Raw genomic sequence first — 12845 nt, 5'->3', positions numbered from 1 at the left:
TGTAATATTCTGATGTGTATATTTAATTATTGATTTGAAAGGGAAGATCGTCTATGGCAGATAGCCGCCGCAAGCGTGGGCTGCTGTCGCCTCCCACCTCCAGGGCCAAGCAACCGAGGACTGAAGATATTGCCATAGGAGCTTCGTCTGCTTCAACCCAAGCATCAACAAGTGGTAACACTAAGGTAAAATATTCGGATAATAAAAAAAGAGTTAACAAAGTTGAAAACCAAAGGAAAGCAAATCAGGTTTTAATTATTCAATTCAGTATATTACGGTAAATTAACCAATTTACAAAAAAAAAATTTTCATTAAAATATATTGCAATAAAGCACTTGAAGTATTAGTACTATCATTAAATATCTAGCATAAGAAACAGATAACTGGTAACATCAATAAAATCAAATAAAATATAAGGACAACAATGGTTTAAAACAGAGTAACTACAATAGAAAAGAAGAGACACTTTAAGCAAAGTCAAGATATAAAATTATCTTACACTTAAGCAGATTTTAAAATTTATTAAGTGAACTCAGAGAACAATGAAACAAATCTATACTGACACTATTTGAGTTAATCATTGCACAGTTTTTACCATACAGTGTACGATGTTGTTCAAGGTAGAATAATATAGTCTCTCTGAGCACTGTAGTAGGAGGAACATTTAAATTAAACTGACACAACAACTCAGGATTGTATGTTGTGTTAATAGTGAGTCTCGAACTTTTGAATGTTCAGCAATCTATACATTTCATTCTAATTAATATCAATACAAGGAATATTAAACTTGTAAGAAATGTATCTTATGAATTTATGCTGAACATTTTCTAGACACATTATATATTTAGCACAAAAAGGTGACCTTATACATGAATTTGACTCAAGTTGTCTGTGAAACAATGAAAAATACAGAAGTTTGTTGGAATCATTACTGCTGAAATCATGAGTGTGCCTCTTTATAAAACCCAACATTTTGTAAGCCTTGTTACACAGGTTTTCAATATTTGTTGAAAAAGTTAGTCTGCAATCAAAAAGCACCCCAAGATCATGGATCCCTGATACCTTCTCAATAAGTGAACCCATTGGTGAACCCAGGTGGCCTAAAACTCCTGGTAAATTGGACCATTCTATTGTTCTTGCACCATAATTCAAAGTGGTGAAGATCAGAATAAAGTTCATGATGTGCCAAGTTACTGTCTATAATTCTAAAAATCTTAACATCATAAGCAAAAAGTAACACATTACAATAATCAAAACAATGAACAACATCATTAATAAAAAGGTTTAATAAAAGACCAAGATGCTTCTTCAATTCTGTGAGCATGAAACTCACTAGAGTGTAATTTTTTTATTGTTGGCCACATAATAATGGATGACCACTTGTAAAGCCCATTGTAAATTTTTTATTGATTTAAATTATTCCACTGCTAAACCCACTTACTGGCATAACTATTTTTAGAAAACAAATTAAAATTTAATTAAACTAAATTTCTTAGGACGATAATTTTAGGTCATAGTATTATACTATTGATTTCGAATATTTGTTTGAAAGCAGGAAAAATCTTCAAACTAATGTCTTAATTTCGATTACAGGTTAAGACAAATAAGTTTGCAAATCCAAAAAAACGCGAACATTCCCAGTCGCGTTCCCGTTCACAAGAGACTTTACCCCAACAGAAGGAGAAAAAAAGCGGACACAGAGAACCGAGTCCACAGTCTCGTCGTTCTTCTCGCTCCAACCCAATCGATATCGCCGTACTAGATATAGAAGGACCCGAGCACAGAGGCCGAAAAAAACACAAATCGACGCAAGGACAACAACAACAACCTTCCGCTTCTACAGATAAAAGCGGCTTTAGAACGAAACCGGAGGACAAATCAAAGAGTGATAAAGAGAAAAGTAATAAGAAGAAGGTTAAAGAGGATAAAACTGAGTTGAGAAAGACAGCAGGGGGAGAGGATAAAAGTGCAACAACAAGGAAGAGTACAAAGAGTAAACCCAAATCGAGGCATAGTTTGAATTTGGTGTCTATTGAGGACTTGGATGCGAGCACTTCTAGTGCTAATAATACATATCCACAGGTGAGTAAGAGGGTTTTATCAGTTATGAGGTAAGAGATCGTACTAAAATTATGTCTAATAAAAGGGCAACAACTAACTGTAATTGATTGCTTAAAGTCTTTATTAAAGACTTTTTTATCTAGGATATTTTAAGGATGAATGATTTTTCTTATATTCTAAATGGATAATGTATCCAATTTGCAAACCAAACCAATTATTTGAATGCTCAAATAATCCTGTGTTTATATTTTCACACAAAAATCTAGATATGGATACAATTTCTTATCTGAAACTAGTGCAGAAAATCTTATGTACAGTAGTGGCCATAATTATAGCAACAAGTACATTTTTCCTTCAAATTATATGATGTAGTAGATGGTAGATTAGAAAAAAAACTGGTATATATTATGATGTATTTTTTACAAAGCTTTTTATTTATGTTTATTTTTTTGTTACTTTATAAAAGAAATAAAAAATGGGAAATTTTTTTAGGAAACGGGTTGGACAAAATTATAGCAACACATTTTAGAAAAATCAATTTATTTATTCTCCAAAGTCAAAATAAGATTACAATACAATAATATTCTTCAGTAATTAGTATAGTACCCTTTAGCCCTTATAACAGCAATGCATCTTTTTGGCACGGATAAAATAAGTTTGTTTATAACATCATGATCGATTGACAACCAAGTATCCTGAAGAGCTTCGAAAAGTTCTGCAGCATTTTTGAAATTCCTGGTTCTACACCTGTTATCCACAATTTCCCAAAGATTTTCTATTGGATTTAAATCCGGAGATTGGGAGGGCCACTTCATAACATTAATTTTTTCATCATGGAGAAACTCTTTTATTAGCCTTGAAGAATGTTTTGGATCATTGTCATGTTGAAATTGATATAACAGCGGCATATTTTCTTCAGAATAGGGTAACATAACATTCTTTAATATATCCTTGTACATAAATCGATCCATAATCCCTTCTTTTCTGTGAAGAGGTCCCATACCATACCCCGAAAAACAGCCCCACACTAAAACTGCTTAACTAAAAACTACCACCACCATGCTTAACTGTAGGAGAAGTGTACCGAGGATTAAATCTTTTGCCTACAGGACGTCGAACGTATGCAGCACCATCACTTTTAAATAAATTGAATTTTGATTCATCGCTAAAAATAACTCTGCGCCACTGATCAATAGTCCAGCCCTGGTGTTCTCGAGCAAATTCAAGTCGGGCCTTCACGTTCTTCTTCGAAAGAAGAGGCTTTTTTGCTGGTCTGCGTCCAAACAACTTATTTTCAAATAGACGCCGCCTTATGGATCGTTCACTAAGATCGGAACACCCACTGCCATCCAAAAGCCCTTTAATTTTTGAAGAGGACAAAAATGGGTTTTGCCTGGAAATCCGAACAATCATTTTGTCACTTTTTTTTTGAAGTTTTCCGGGGACGTCCCGAATTTTTTTTGGGTACTACCAGCCCTGTGTTATTGTATCTTTTCACTATACGTGATACAACTGATCTGTGAAGAGCAAAATTTTTTGCAATGGATGACTGTGTGATGCCTGACTTATACTGATTAATTATAAGTTGCCTTACTTCAACAGACACGGTTTTACCACGACTCATACTGTTATTTAAATAAGTTAATAACTACCAAGAAATCACAATATAAATTGTTTCAATATTGCACTTCAACAGATTGAAAGAGCACTAAATTTCAATTGTTGCTATAATTATGACCAGGTGAAATATTTGCAATTACAAATATTTATCGTCAGCAAAAAAACAGGTAGGCTTTTTTTTATTTGAATGAGAAATTTTGTTTAAATATTAAGAGGCCATCTAAACCAGTGGCGTATTTTTACGATTAAAACATACATATAATAGTTATTATTAAATATTAGTAAAATTCAGATTTGTTGCTATAATTTTGGCCACTACTGTATGTATGGCAACATCTCTTAATTTATTTAAACAACAAAAACAATCCTCAGAATCCTATTAAGTATAGACAGGCAGTTCAGTCTGTCTTGATTTAAAAGCTAAAAAGCACTATCTCTCTATCAGGACTTAATATTCACAAATACTATAGTATGGGTATGCTGAAGAAATGTCCACCAATAATTACAGTTGATTTATTCTTGCACTAAACATATTATGTAAACTTGAGGAAACTAACTTGAGAAAATTAATTGTGCCCTTCCAAATGTGATTTAATTTAAACTGGAAAAATTGGAGATGAATTATTAGGATGAAAAATTCAACTTATACTTCAGGAATTTAATAATAAATTAATAATGCTTTATTAAGGCTGTGTTTCATCCATAAGCGTTTCAAAATTTTATCAATACCTATAATATATTAAGTTTAAATTTACAGTCACAATACTTTAATTCCTATAATATTTAGAGACTCTTGGAGTTGAACTGGGAAACATTAAGTGTAGCCTACCATTTTCTTTTCTAATATTGAAATTTCTTTGTTCTTGGACTCAAGGGAATTTTAGTTTCTTTTTGAATGGCTCTTAAAATAATTCAATAGTTTAATGTTGATGATGGAGTTTGTTGTTTTGTTGTATAAAAGTTCATTCAAATATACAGTGCCGGCCAAAAGTGGAGAAAGTTTTAATATTTTTATTTTTTTCTTATTAAAACTAATTCGAAGTAATTGTAAATAATGTTAATGGTTATATCTAGTAGTGACGAAAATAATTAGAAAAAAAAATTGAAAACAAATAATTTATTACAAAATATGAAAACTTAATTTATTTTCTCTAAGGATAAAAATGGAGAAACTTGGAATAATTCGTCTTTATTTCGGAACTTATTCGGATTTTTTTGTCGAACTTTTTTGTCTACGTGCTCCCACAAGTTCTCGATGGGATTTAAATCAGGACTTTGAGCTGGCCACTTTAGAACTTGAATTTGTTGAGAGGTTAGGAAATTGTTAACAATTTTAGAAGTGTGCTTGGGGTCGTTATCATGCTGGCATTTCCAAATTATCCTCGATAATTTGGAAATGCCATGTTGATGTTGTTTTTTTGGGTCTACCTGGCTTAGAGATGCTGGCAGTAGTGCCTGTAGTTTGCCACAATTTGATTTGTTTACAAATGACACTTTTATGAAGATCAAGTTCTTTAGCGATTGTTACTTGTTTCACTCCCGCATTGTGCTTTTCAATTATAAGTTTTTTTATTTGTTCAGATAAATTTATACCTCGAGGCATTTTAATACTAAATAGGCTTCTTCACAATCGAAAACGAACTGTTTCAAACGAGACCTATTTAATTTAAAATATTTAATACAAAAAGTTTCTCTATTTATGTCCTCAAGTAAAAAAAACATTGTTTACTATTTACATTCCTGTGATAAATATTCAAACTGTTTTGGTAAGAATTTATGGCTTAGGCTAAGATAAACATTTTTAATACATGGTGTCTTTCTAAAATTTTGAATAGATTATTAAATTAGAAAATAAATTAAAAGTTTCTCTACTTTTGGCCGGCACTGTATGTAATAAGGTCTTTTTTAACCAGTTAATTTTTTTAACAAAAAAGAAACAGATTTATATATAGTCCTCAAAAATTAGTTTTGTCATTTTCAGGTGCATTCATTAAGGCAAAATGCAATTTCAATTTTTTGTTAATACTTAGTTGAGCAGTTTCAATCTTGGTTTTACTTAAATTTCCTAATAATCAACTAATTTCATATATTTCATTAAATTAAGTAATACAGCTATTTCTTGGTTACCTTAAGCTTGAATTAACTAAATTGCACCTGGAAATTAAAAAAATAGATATCTATTCCTATTTTCATCAAATATTTACATAATAATTTTTTTAGGTACACAAATATCCATTGCGAAACCATTCTAAACCAACCGCATCTGGCCACCAACAGTTACAAGGTACAAGTACCGCTTCATCTGTGGAAAACGAACAATTTAAAAGGTAACAGGAAGACTTATTATAAGATAAAATCATATTTAATGTCTCATCAGCTCAAAAATTCAAATTAAACTTAAAAATCTACAATATTTTGTCAAAATCAAACATTATTAAGTAATTTAAATAAACTGATTGAAATTTTAACAAAAATCCCTTATAAATTATTAAAATCTTCCTTTATAAAATACTAGGCAGTCATAGTTTGACAGCAATATTTTTATTAGATGTCTTACATCTTCAGAGCTTCAAGACCAGAGTAAAAGTGTTTTAATTTATTATATAATAATAAATCAAGTATATTGTATGTAATGCCGTTTTCTTATGGTGCATTTCAAGGGAATTTTGAAAACAAAACAATATATATACTATATTTTCAGTAATGATGTCATATTTAATTATATAGGAGCTGTAAATATTGGAGAATAATCTACATTTAACTGTGAATTTAAGTGCATTTTATTGTTTCTTTAGAGTCCTTTTTGGCGAAATTTAAAAATTGAAGGTAACTGTTAGGGGTAGTGATGTAAATGAAGGAACGTTCCCTTCGTGCTATGGTGAATATTCGCGCACGTTCGCGCCCGATAAATCGTTCGTGCGCGCAAGATAGATCGTTCTCTAGTGCGCGAACGTTCGCCAGAGAATTTTCAGCACGATTCCGTATTCGGCGCGCTTTATTTACAAAAACTCCTGTCGGCGTCGGCAACAGCAAACAAATTGTTAAAGAAGTAACAAATTCACATGTTGTACTTGCTTTTAACATTTTTAACGCAGCTTTTAACGTTTAATAAATTACAAGTAGAGAAAACTGGTAAGGCAGTAGCTTTAAAATTACCTGTGGTAACTCGGTGGGGATCTATCTTAAAGTGTATGGAAAGCCTATGGAGCACCAGACTAATATTAAAAATGCTAGCCATTTCGGAAGACATCAGTGACAAATTAAGCACAGCAGTGAAAAAAAATTGTCTCGATGATGACATATATTGGATCAATGTTGAGAAGGTAATGAGAGTTTTGTCACCTATTGTTAAATGAATAACAAGGCTGGAAGGAGATAACCTGCAAATGTCTGATATCACAGAAGCCTTTTATGAACTCCATGATGTGTTTCTAAAAGAGGTACCTGGGCTACCAGTCACCAAAAAAGAGGAAGAAACGCTAATCAAAAACCTAAGTGATCGAAAGAGCAAAGTCGTTTGCGGAGTGCATTTAGCTGCTAATATTTTAAAGCCGAAATATCAAGGAATACATTTGTCACGTGAGGAACACTCCGATGGTAAGACATTTGCAACTACTAACACGGTATCTAATGTAATAATATGATTTTGAAAATTTTTGTTCTTCAAGAAAGTGCAATCGCCGTTGAATTAGCTCAATACATAGCACATACCGAAACGTTTGCGAAGCCCTATTTATGGGGCATTGTTGGCAAAATAGATCCTGTAACGTGGTGGCAGGGTTATTGCTCGAAAACAGCTATCAAGGATTTAGCAGTAAACATTTTGACGCTTCCGCCTTCGTCAGCCGCGACTGAGCGAACATTTAGAGGAGGGCTTAAATGTAGGAATCTGTACCGCGATTCGGCACACACTCGGGTTTTTCGTCGGCTCGGTTCGGTACGGAACAAGCGCCTGCGCAAATCGATTTAGAATAAATAATGAAGGATAAAAATTGATAAATAGCATATTTAAATTTTTTATTATTACTTTAATACGGACTTATTAGGGACTTTTCCGTGGAGAAGAATGAAAATGTAACTAAATGTGCGTTAGGTATATACGTTTTTGATGTTTTAAAAGATGTCTACATATTATATATATATATATATATATATATATATATATATATATATATATATATATATATATAATATTAATATGTATAAAATAATTATTAAACGTTAAAAAAAAAATTAAATTAAATTAAAGATTGTTCCGATATAACTCGACAACATGAAGGTACCTAGCATTCAATAACAATAATTATATGGTTTAAAAACGAAATAGAACCATTTTTATTCTTTAAACTAACCAAGTATAAAATTAGCTACGGAATAAGTTTTTCTTTCCTGTAATAATAATATAATGAAATAATTTTATTGTATTAAGATAATAAAATGCATTTGCAGTATTTTATTTTGCTTAATTTTATATTAATAGGTAGGTACATTATTATATCTACTTAAATTTATTAACGAGATTATTTATTTATTTTCATTTATATTGCGTTTAAAATTATAATAAGGAGAAGATATTCAATTAGAAGATGGAAATTTATAATTAGAAGATAGCTAGATAGCTATACATGCATCAACAATTTTGGACAGACTGTATATTAGAACCAAAAAACTATATAGAGATACTGTGTATAATTGTGTATAGGTAATTTTATTGCTTTCATTATAATATTAGGTATATCAACACAATATTATTAAATATACATAATTGTCAATATAAATGTAAAAGGTAAAATACGTAAAAAGAATAAACATGATAAGATTATTATAATCTAACCACTAACCACACTTTTTGGTGAACGAACGGGCGAAAAACCAAAAACACCACGGAACTAGCCGAACTCACATACCGAACCGAGGTACGGATTCCTACAATTATGCCCTCCTAACATTTAGTAGGTATTCGTTAGTCCATACTAAACGTCGAAATCGTTTGACGGTGAAGAGAGCGGGAATGCTAACCTATATTGCCTGTAACCTTAATCTGATGGCCAAAGAGTCCCTAAGGCAAGGTGAATCAACGTCAATGGAGGTAAACCAACCTCAATCCTTGGATCCTTCCACGTCTACACAGACAGCTTCTCCTCTGGGTGATCAGGTCCATGATTTATTATTAACATTAGAATCTGAGAATTCAGAGAGATGACGATGAGAGCGGGGCCTACAGTGTTCACGATTTCGATTCCAATAGTAGCATTGGGCCAGAAAGTTTCGATGGGCTTGACTACTCTTTATCTTGATATTGATCCACAATTAGAGTACCTGAGTTAGGTTAAAACTGTATTTTTGGTTTATTGCAGATTGCAGTTAATTTTTTTATATAAAGCTTTTTTTCGAGTTTTTTTTTACTTCCTTACATCATAAAACGTTTCTCATGTTATTTTCATGTTACTTTACCTACTTTGTATTTGTATTCACATAGCATAGCACACAAACTATGCTCAGTTTTTAAGAATATAATATCAAACCTGATCGGTAACAAATTCTTGTATATTCTTTAAAAACCCCTTTAAATATAATATTTGGTTATTTATGATGAATATTCTTATTCTATTCGGATTTATGAATATTATGATGTTAAGGTTTTTATAAAGTTAGAACAATAATTCAGTGTCGGTATTTTACAAAGCATTAGGAGAATATTGAGCATTTTTCTAGACATTTTGAGAAGAAATCATGAAAAATAAGTTTCTTTTAAATTACGTGCTCGAGAATTTTACATCACTAGTTAGGGGTCATAATTATGATTGAAATCTATCAAATTTTAAGTAAATTGTGATGAATTATTATTAGACTTCTTTATTATTCTTTTATTCTAATGTTAAAATTCCTATAAGTTCTACCAATAAATTTGGTAGCTTCTTCCATTTTATCTATGGGATCTTTCTTATTGACAATAGGGTTACTTAAGGAATTTGAAGAAGTAAATAACACATTTATATAGGGTTAAATTTTATTAATTTGTTTGACATGCTTGCAAAATAAGTTAAATATCAGTAAGGTTTTCTTTAAATTCTGTTTTGGATAAACAGAATTATGTAGCCTTATTTGTTGTTTTTTAAGTAAAAGTTTATGGATCAATTCTGATTTATAGTCTATGTAATTATGAAAGCCTGCCAATTTATCTTGAATTGGATCTAGTGATATCTCAGGAATTACGGTTCCAGTATGGGTAGGCTTCCTATAAACTTGAAAATTCAAACTATTTTGTATTAAAGTAATTGTCAAGTCCAAAAAATTAAGTTTTTATTGTACATTTGCTAATTCTGAAGAAAATCTTATTGACTTGTGCAAACTATTGACATAATTTAAAAAGTGAGAGTAATTTAAAACCTTCTTTCCAAATAATAAAAATATCATCCATGTACCTTACACAGAACTTTATATGTTATATTATTTTTTACAATGTTATCCGATTCCAAGTAGTGCATAAATACCTTTGCCAAAATGGGAGATTGCGATGATTGTGAATGTCGGTCAAGCTATCAAAGTTGAGAAAGTTTTGTGATAAAGATACCTTTATGACATTGATCATTTCAACACATTCTTGATCTGAAAAATGGCCATTGGTAAAATCTTGTTGGATAATGTTCACAAGTTCTGAAATAAAGATAAAAGCCCATGGTTTTCTAACTCTGAAACTTTTTCTACCAACCCTAAATTATTTTTTATACTGTATTTTAATCTACCATTATAAAACTCCCTTAACTTACCATTGAGCGAACTCGTAATATGGAGAACCTATAAAAGAAACTGCCGATCTTAGTGGTATTTCATTTAAACATTCTGGTTACTATGTTTTTGTTAAGTACTAATTTGCACACATATAAGTAGTTCATTAAATATTGTTGTAGCCTTTTTGTATGGTAGTTTTAACTTCATTTGTAAATGAATTAACGTTCGTATTTTGTTGCTGAACGGTATTGTCTTGCTTAAGGAAACTTTTAACTTAATTACTGTATTCATCAGTTTTTAATTTTTATAATAATTTTTTGTTACCAGTTTGAAAATTCAATCAAATAATATTTTTCTGTTTTTCATTTCTAAAAATTGTTCTGATTTTATCTCTAATATTGTTTTTTTTTCACTGTTAATGACACATTTACTAATTTAAGGTTTTGTAATTGTGTAATCTAGGTTTCGGTTAAATTTTAAGCCTCTACTTAAAAATTCAAATTCTTTTTGTGTTAAATTTGTGTCTGAATTATTTAAAAAAGGTTTATAAAAGTTATGATACGAGTTAACATTTATCTGGTTAATATTCCCGCGACCACGTAAATTGTTTTGTTTTACCAGCTGTTCATTTTTTTTGTGTAGTGTAGTCCATTTTTCGATACCTTTGCACCACTGTAAAAATTCATTCGCTAGGATTTAATTAACAGGACAGCTACAGTATTGGCCATAAAAGTTGGACCTATTAAAAATTTAAAATTTTTCCAATGTTTTAAATTTATATTTTATTTTTGTACATCCAATCAATAAACATATTTATAAGTAAATAAAAAAAAATACCAGAATTTCAACCTTATCTTGTTTCAGACAATAAGAAATACTTTAAATTTTTGTGCTGGACAAAATCCTTGGAACTTTTTATAAAAGATGTATTCTACAGGCAGTCTTTGACACACCAGTGTGCAAGTGAGTTCTTTTTATTTATTTTATTTTGTGTAACCATGGGAAAAGGCAAGGCCTATTCCAGCGACATTCGCCAAAGAATTTTAGATTTTTACAATCAGGGTGTTAGGCAGCGTAATATTGCTCAAAGACTAAACGTTCCTAAGAACACCTTGTCACGGATAATTAAGAAATATCGTATATTTGGAAATGTGGTACCAGGTAAAAGCACTGGAAGACCTAAAGCCGTAGTAGTGTAGATAGGCGAATTTTAAATATTTCCCAGAATGACCCATTTTTGTCATCCTCCAAAATTTTACAAAAATTAAATGAAGGTGAGCCTTCCAATATCTCTGCAAGAACGGTAAGAAGGCGATTGTGTTCTGGTGGACTTAACAGCTACAGACCTGCTAAAAAACCTTTGCTGCGGAAGAAAAATGTCAAGTTACGCCTACAATTTGCAATGGATCATCTTAACTGGACTGTACAAGATTGGAAAAAAGTGCTATTCAGTGACGAATCTAAGATCAATCTGTTTTCCAGTGATGGAAAACTTCGTGTAAGACGACCGAAAGGTGAAAGACTCAAGAAAAAGTTTATCCGACCTACGGATAAACATGGAGGTGGTAATGTGATAGTATGGGGATGCTTTTCTTGGTACTGGGCCAATACATAAAATTGTGGGGAAAATGGATCGATTTATGTATCGGGATATTTTGCGAAATATAATGAAGCCTTACACATTTGAGTCTATGCCAGTAAATTTTGTATTCCAGCATGATAACGATCCAAAACATTCGTCAAAATTGGTAAAAGATTAGTTGGACCAAGAAAAGATCACAGTTTTAAAGTGTCCGGCCCAGAGTCCAGACTTAAACCCGATTGAAAATTTATGGGAACATCTGGACCGCAAAATTCGGGCATCTGGAACAGTCAAAAATGCTAATGAACTATTTTATAATCTTGTTAAAGCCTGGACTCACATTGACAGACAAATAATTGAAAATTTGATTGAATCAATGCCCAGAAGAATGTAGGCATTAATTAATGCTTAGGGTTAACATACCAAATATTAATTATAATATTATGGTTTCAATAAGTTATGTTTTATGTCGTTTTTGAATAAAAATCATTTAGTTCCAAGTATTTTGTCCAGCTTTTTTTAAATTTTTATTCCGAACTGCTACTGGTGCTGAATTTTTGTCAACATTTAGATTAATTAACACTAGTTTTTCGTGTACAACTTTATAAAAGAAAATAAAATGCTAATTAAAAGGCACACAAAATATAATAAATTTTCAAAAGTTCCAAGTATTATGGCCAATAGTGTATATTCTTTCGAATTGATCCCAAAGTTGCACCATTACAACAATCCATTATGCAGTTATTTAATTTTTATTTTATTTAAGTGCTTGTACCTTAAAATCCATAGCAAATTTCGGTACATACCTGAGAACCCTTTTTTTGTTACACATTTTACGGGCAACATTTTT

At 31.1% G+C, this 12845-nt stretch overlaps 1 protein-coding gene across 6 annotated transcripts in view; it reads left to right on the top strand.

Annotated features, from left to right (window-relative positions):
* The window catches only part of LOC126735770 (E3 ubiquitin-protein ligase TRIP12), an 87031-nt gene that overhangs the window by 8342 nt on the left and 65844 nt on the right, over nt 1-12845 (top strand). For 4 of the 6 annotated variants that reach the window (XM_050439874.1, XM_050439871.1, XM_050439870.1 and 1 more), the window contains exons 2-4: nt 47-185; nt 1594-2082; nt 5902-6008. In XM_050439874.1, the coding sequence (XP_050295831.1) occupies nt 54-185; nt 1594-2082; nt 5902-6008 (728 nt within the window). In that variant the 5' untranslated portion in view covers nt 47-53. Of the gene's footprint in view, nt 1-41; nt 186-1593; nt 2083-5901; nt 6009-12845 lie in introns of all 6 variants that reach the window. The other 2 variants (XM_050439873.1, XM_050439872.1) reach the window with 1 other exon arrangement.

The sequence above is a fragment of the Anthonomus grandis genome, chromosome 4 (assembly GCF_022605725.1).
Source record: "Anthonomus grandis grandis chromosome 4, icAntGran1.3, whole genome shotgun sequence".
NCBI classification, from domain to species: Eukaryota; Metazoa; Arthropoda; class Insecta; order Coleoptera; family Curculionidae; genus Anthonomus; species Anthonomus grandis.
The sequence above is the reverse complement of the archived record's forward strand: the minus strand, read 5'-3'. Positions and strand labels throughout refer to the sequence as shown.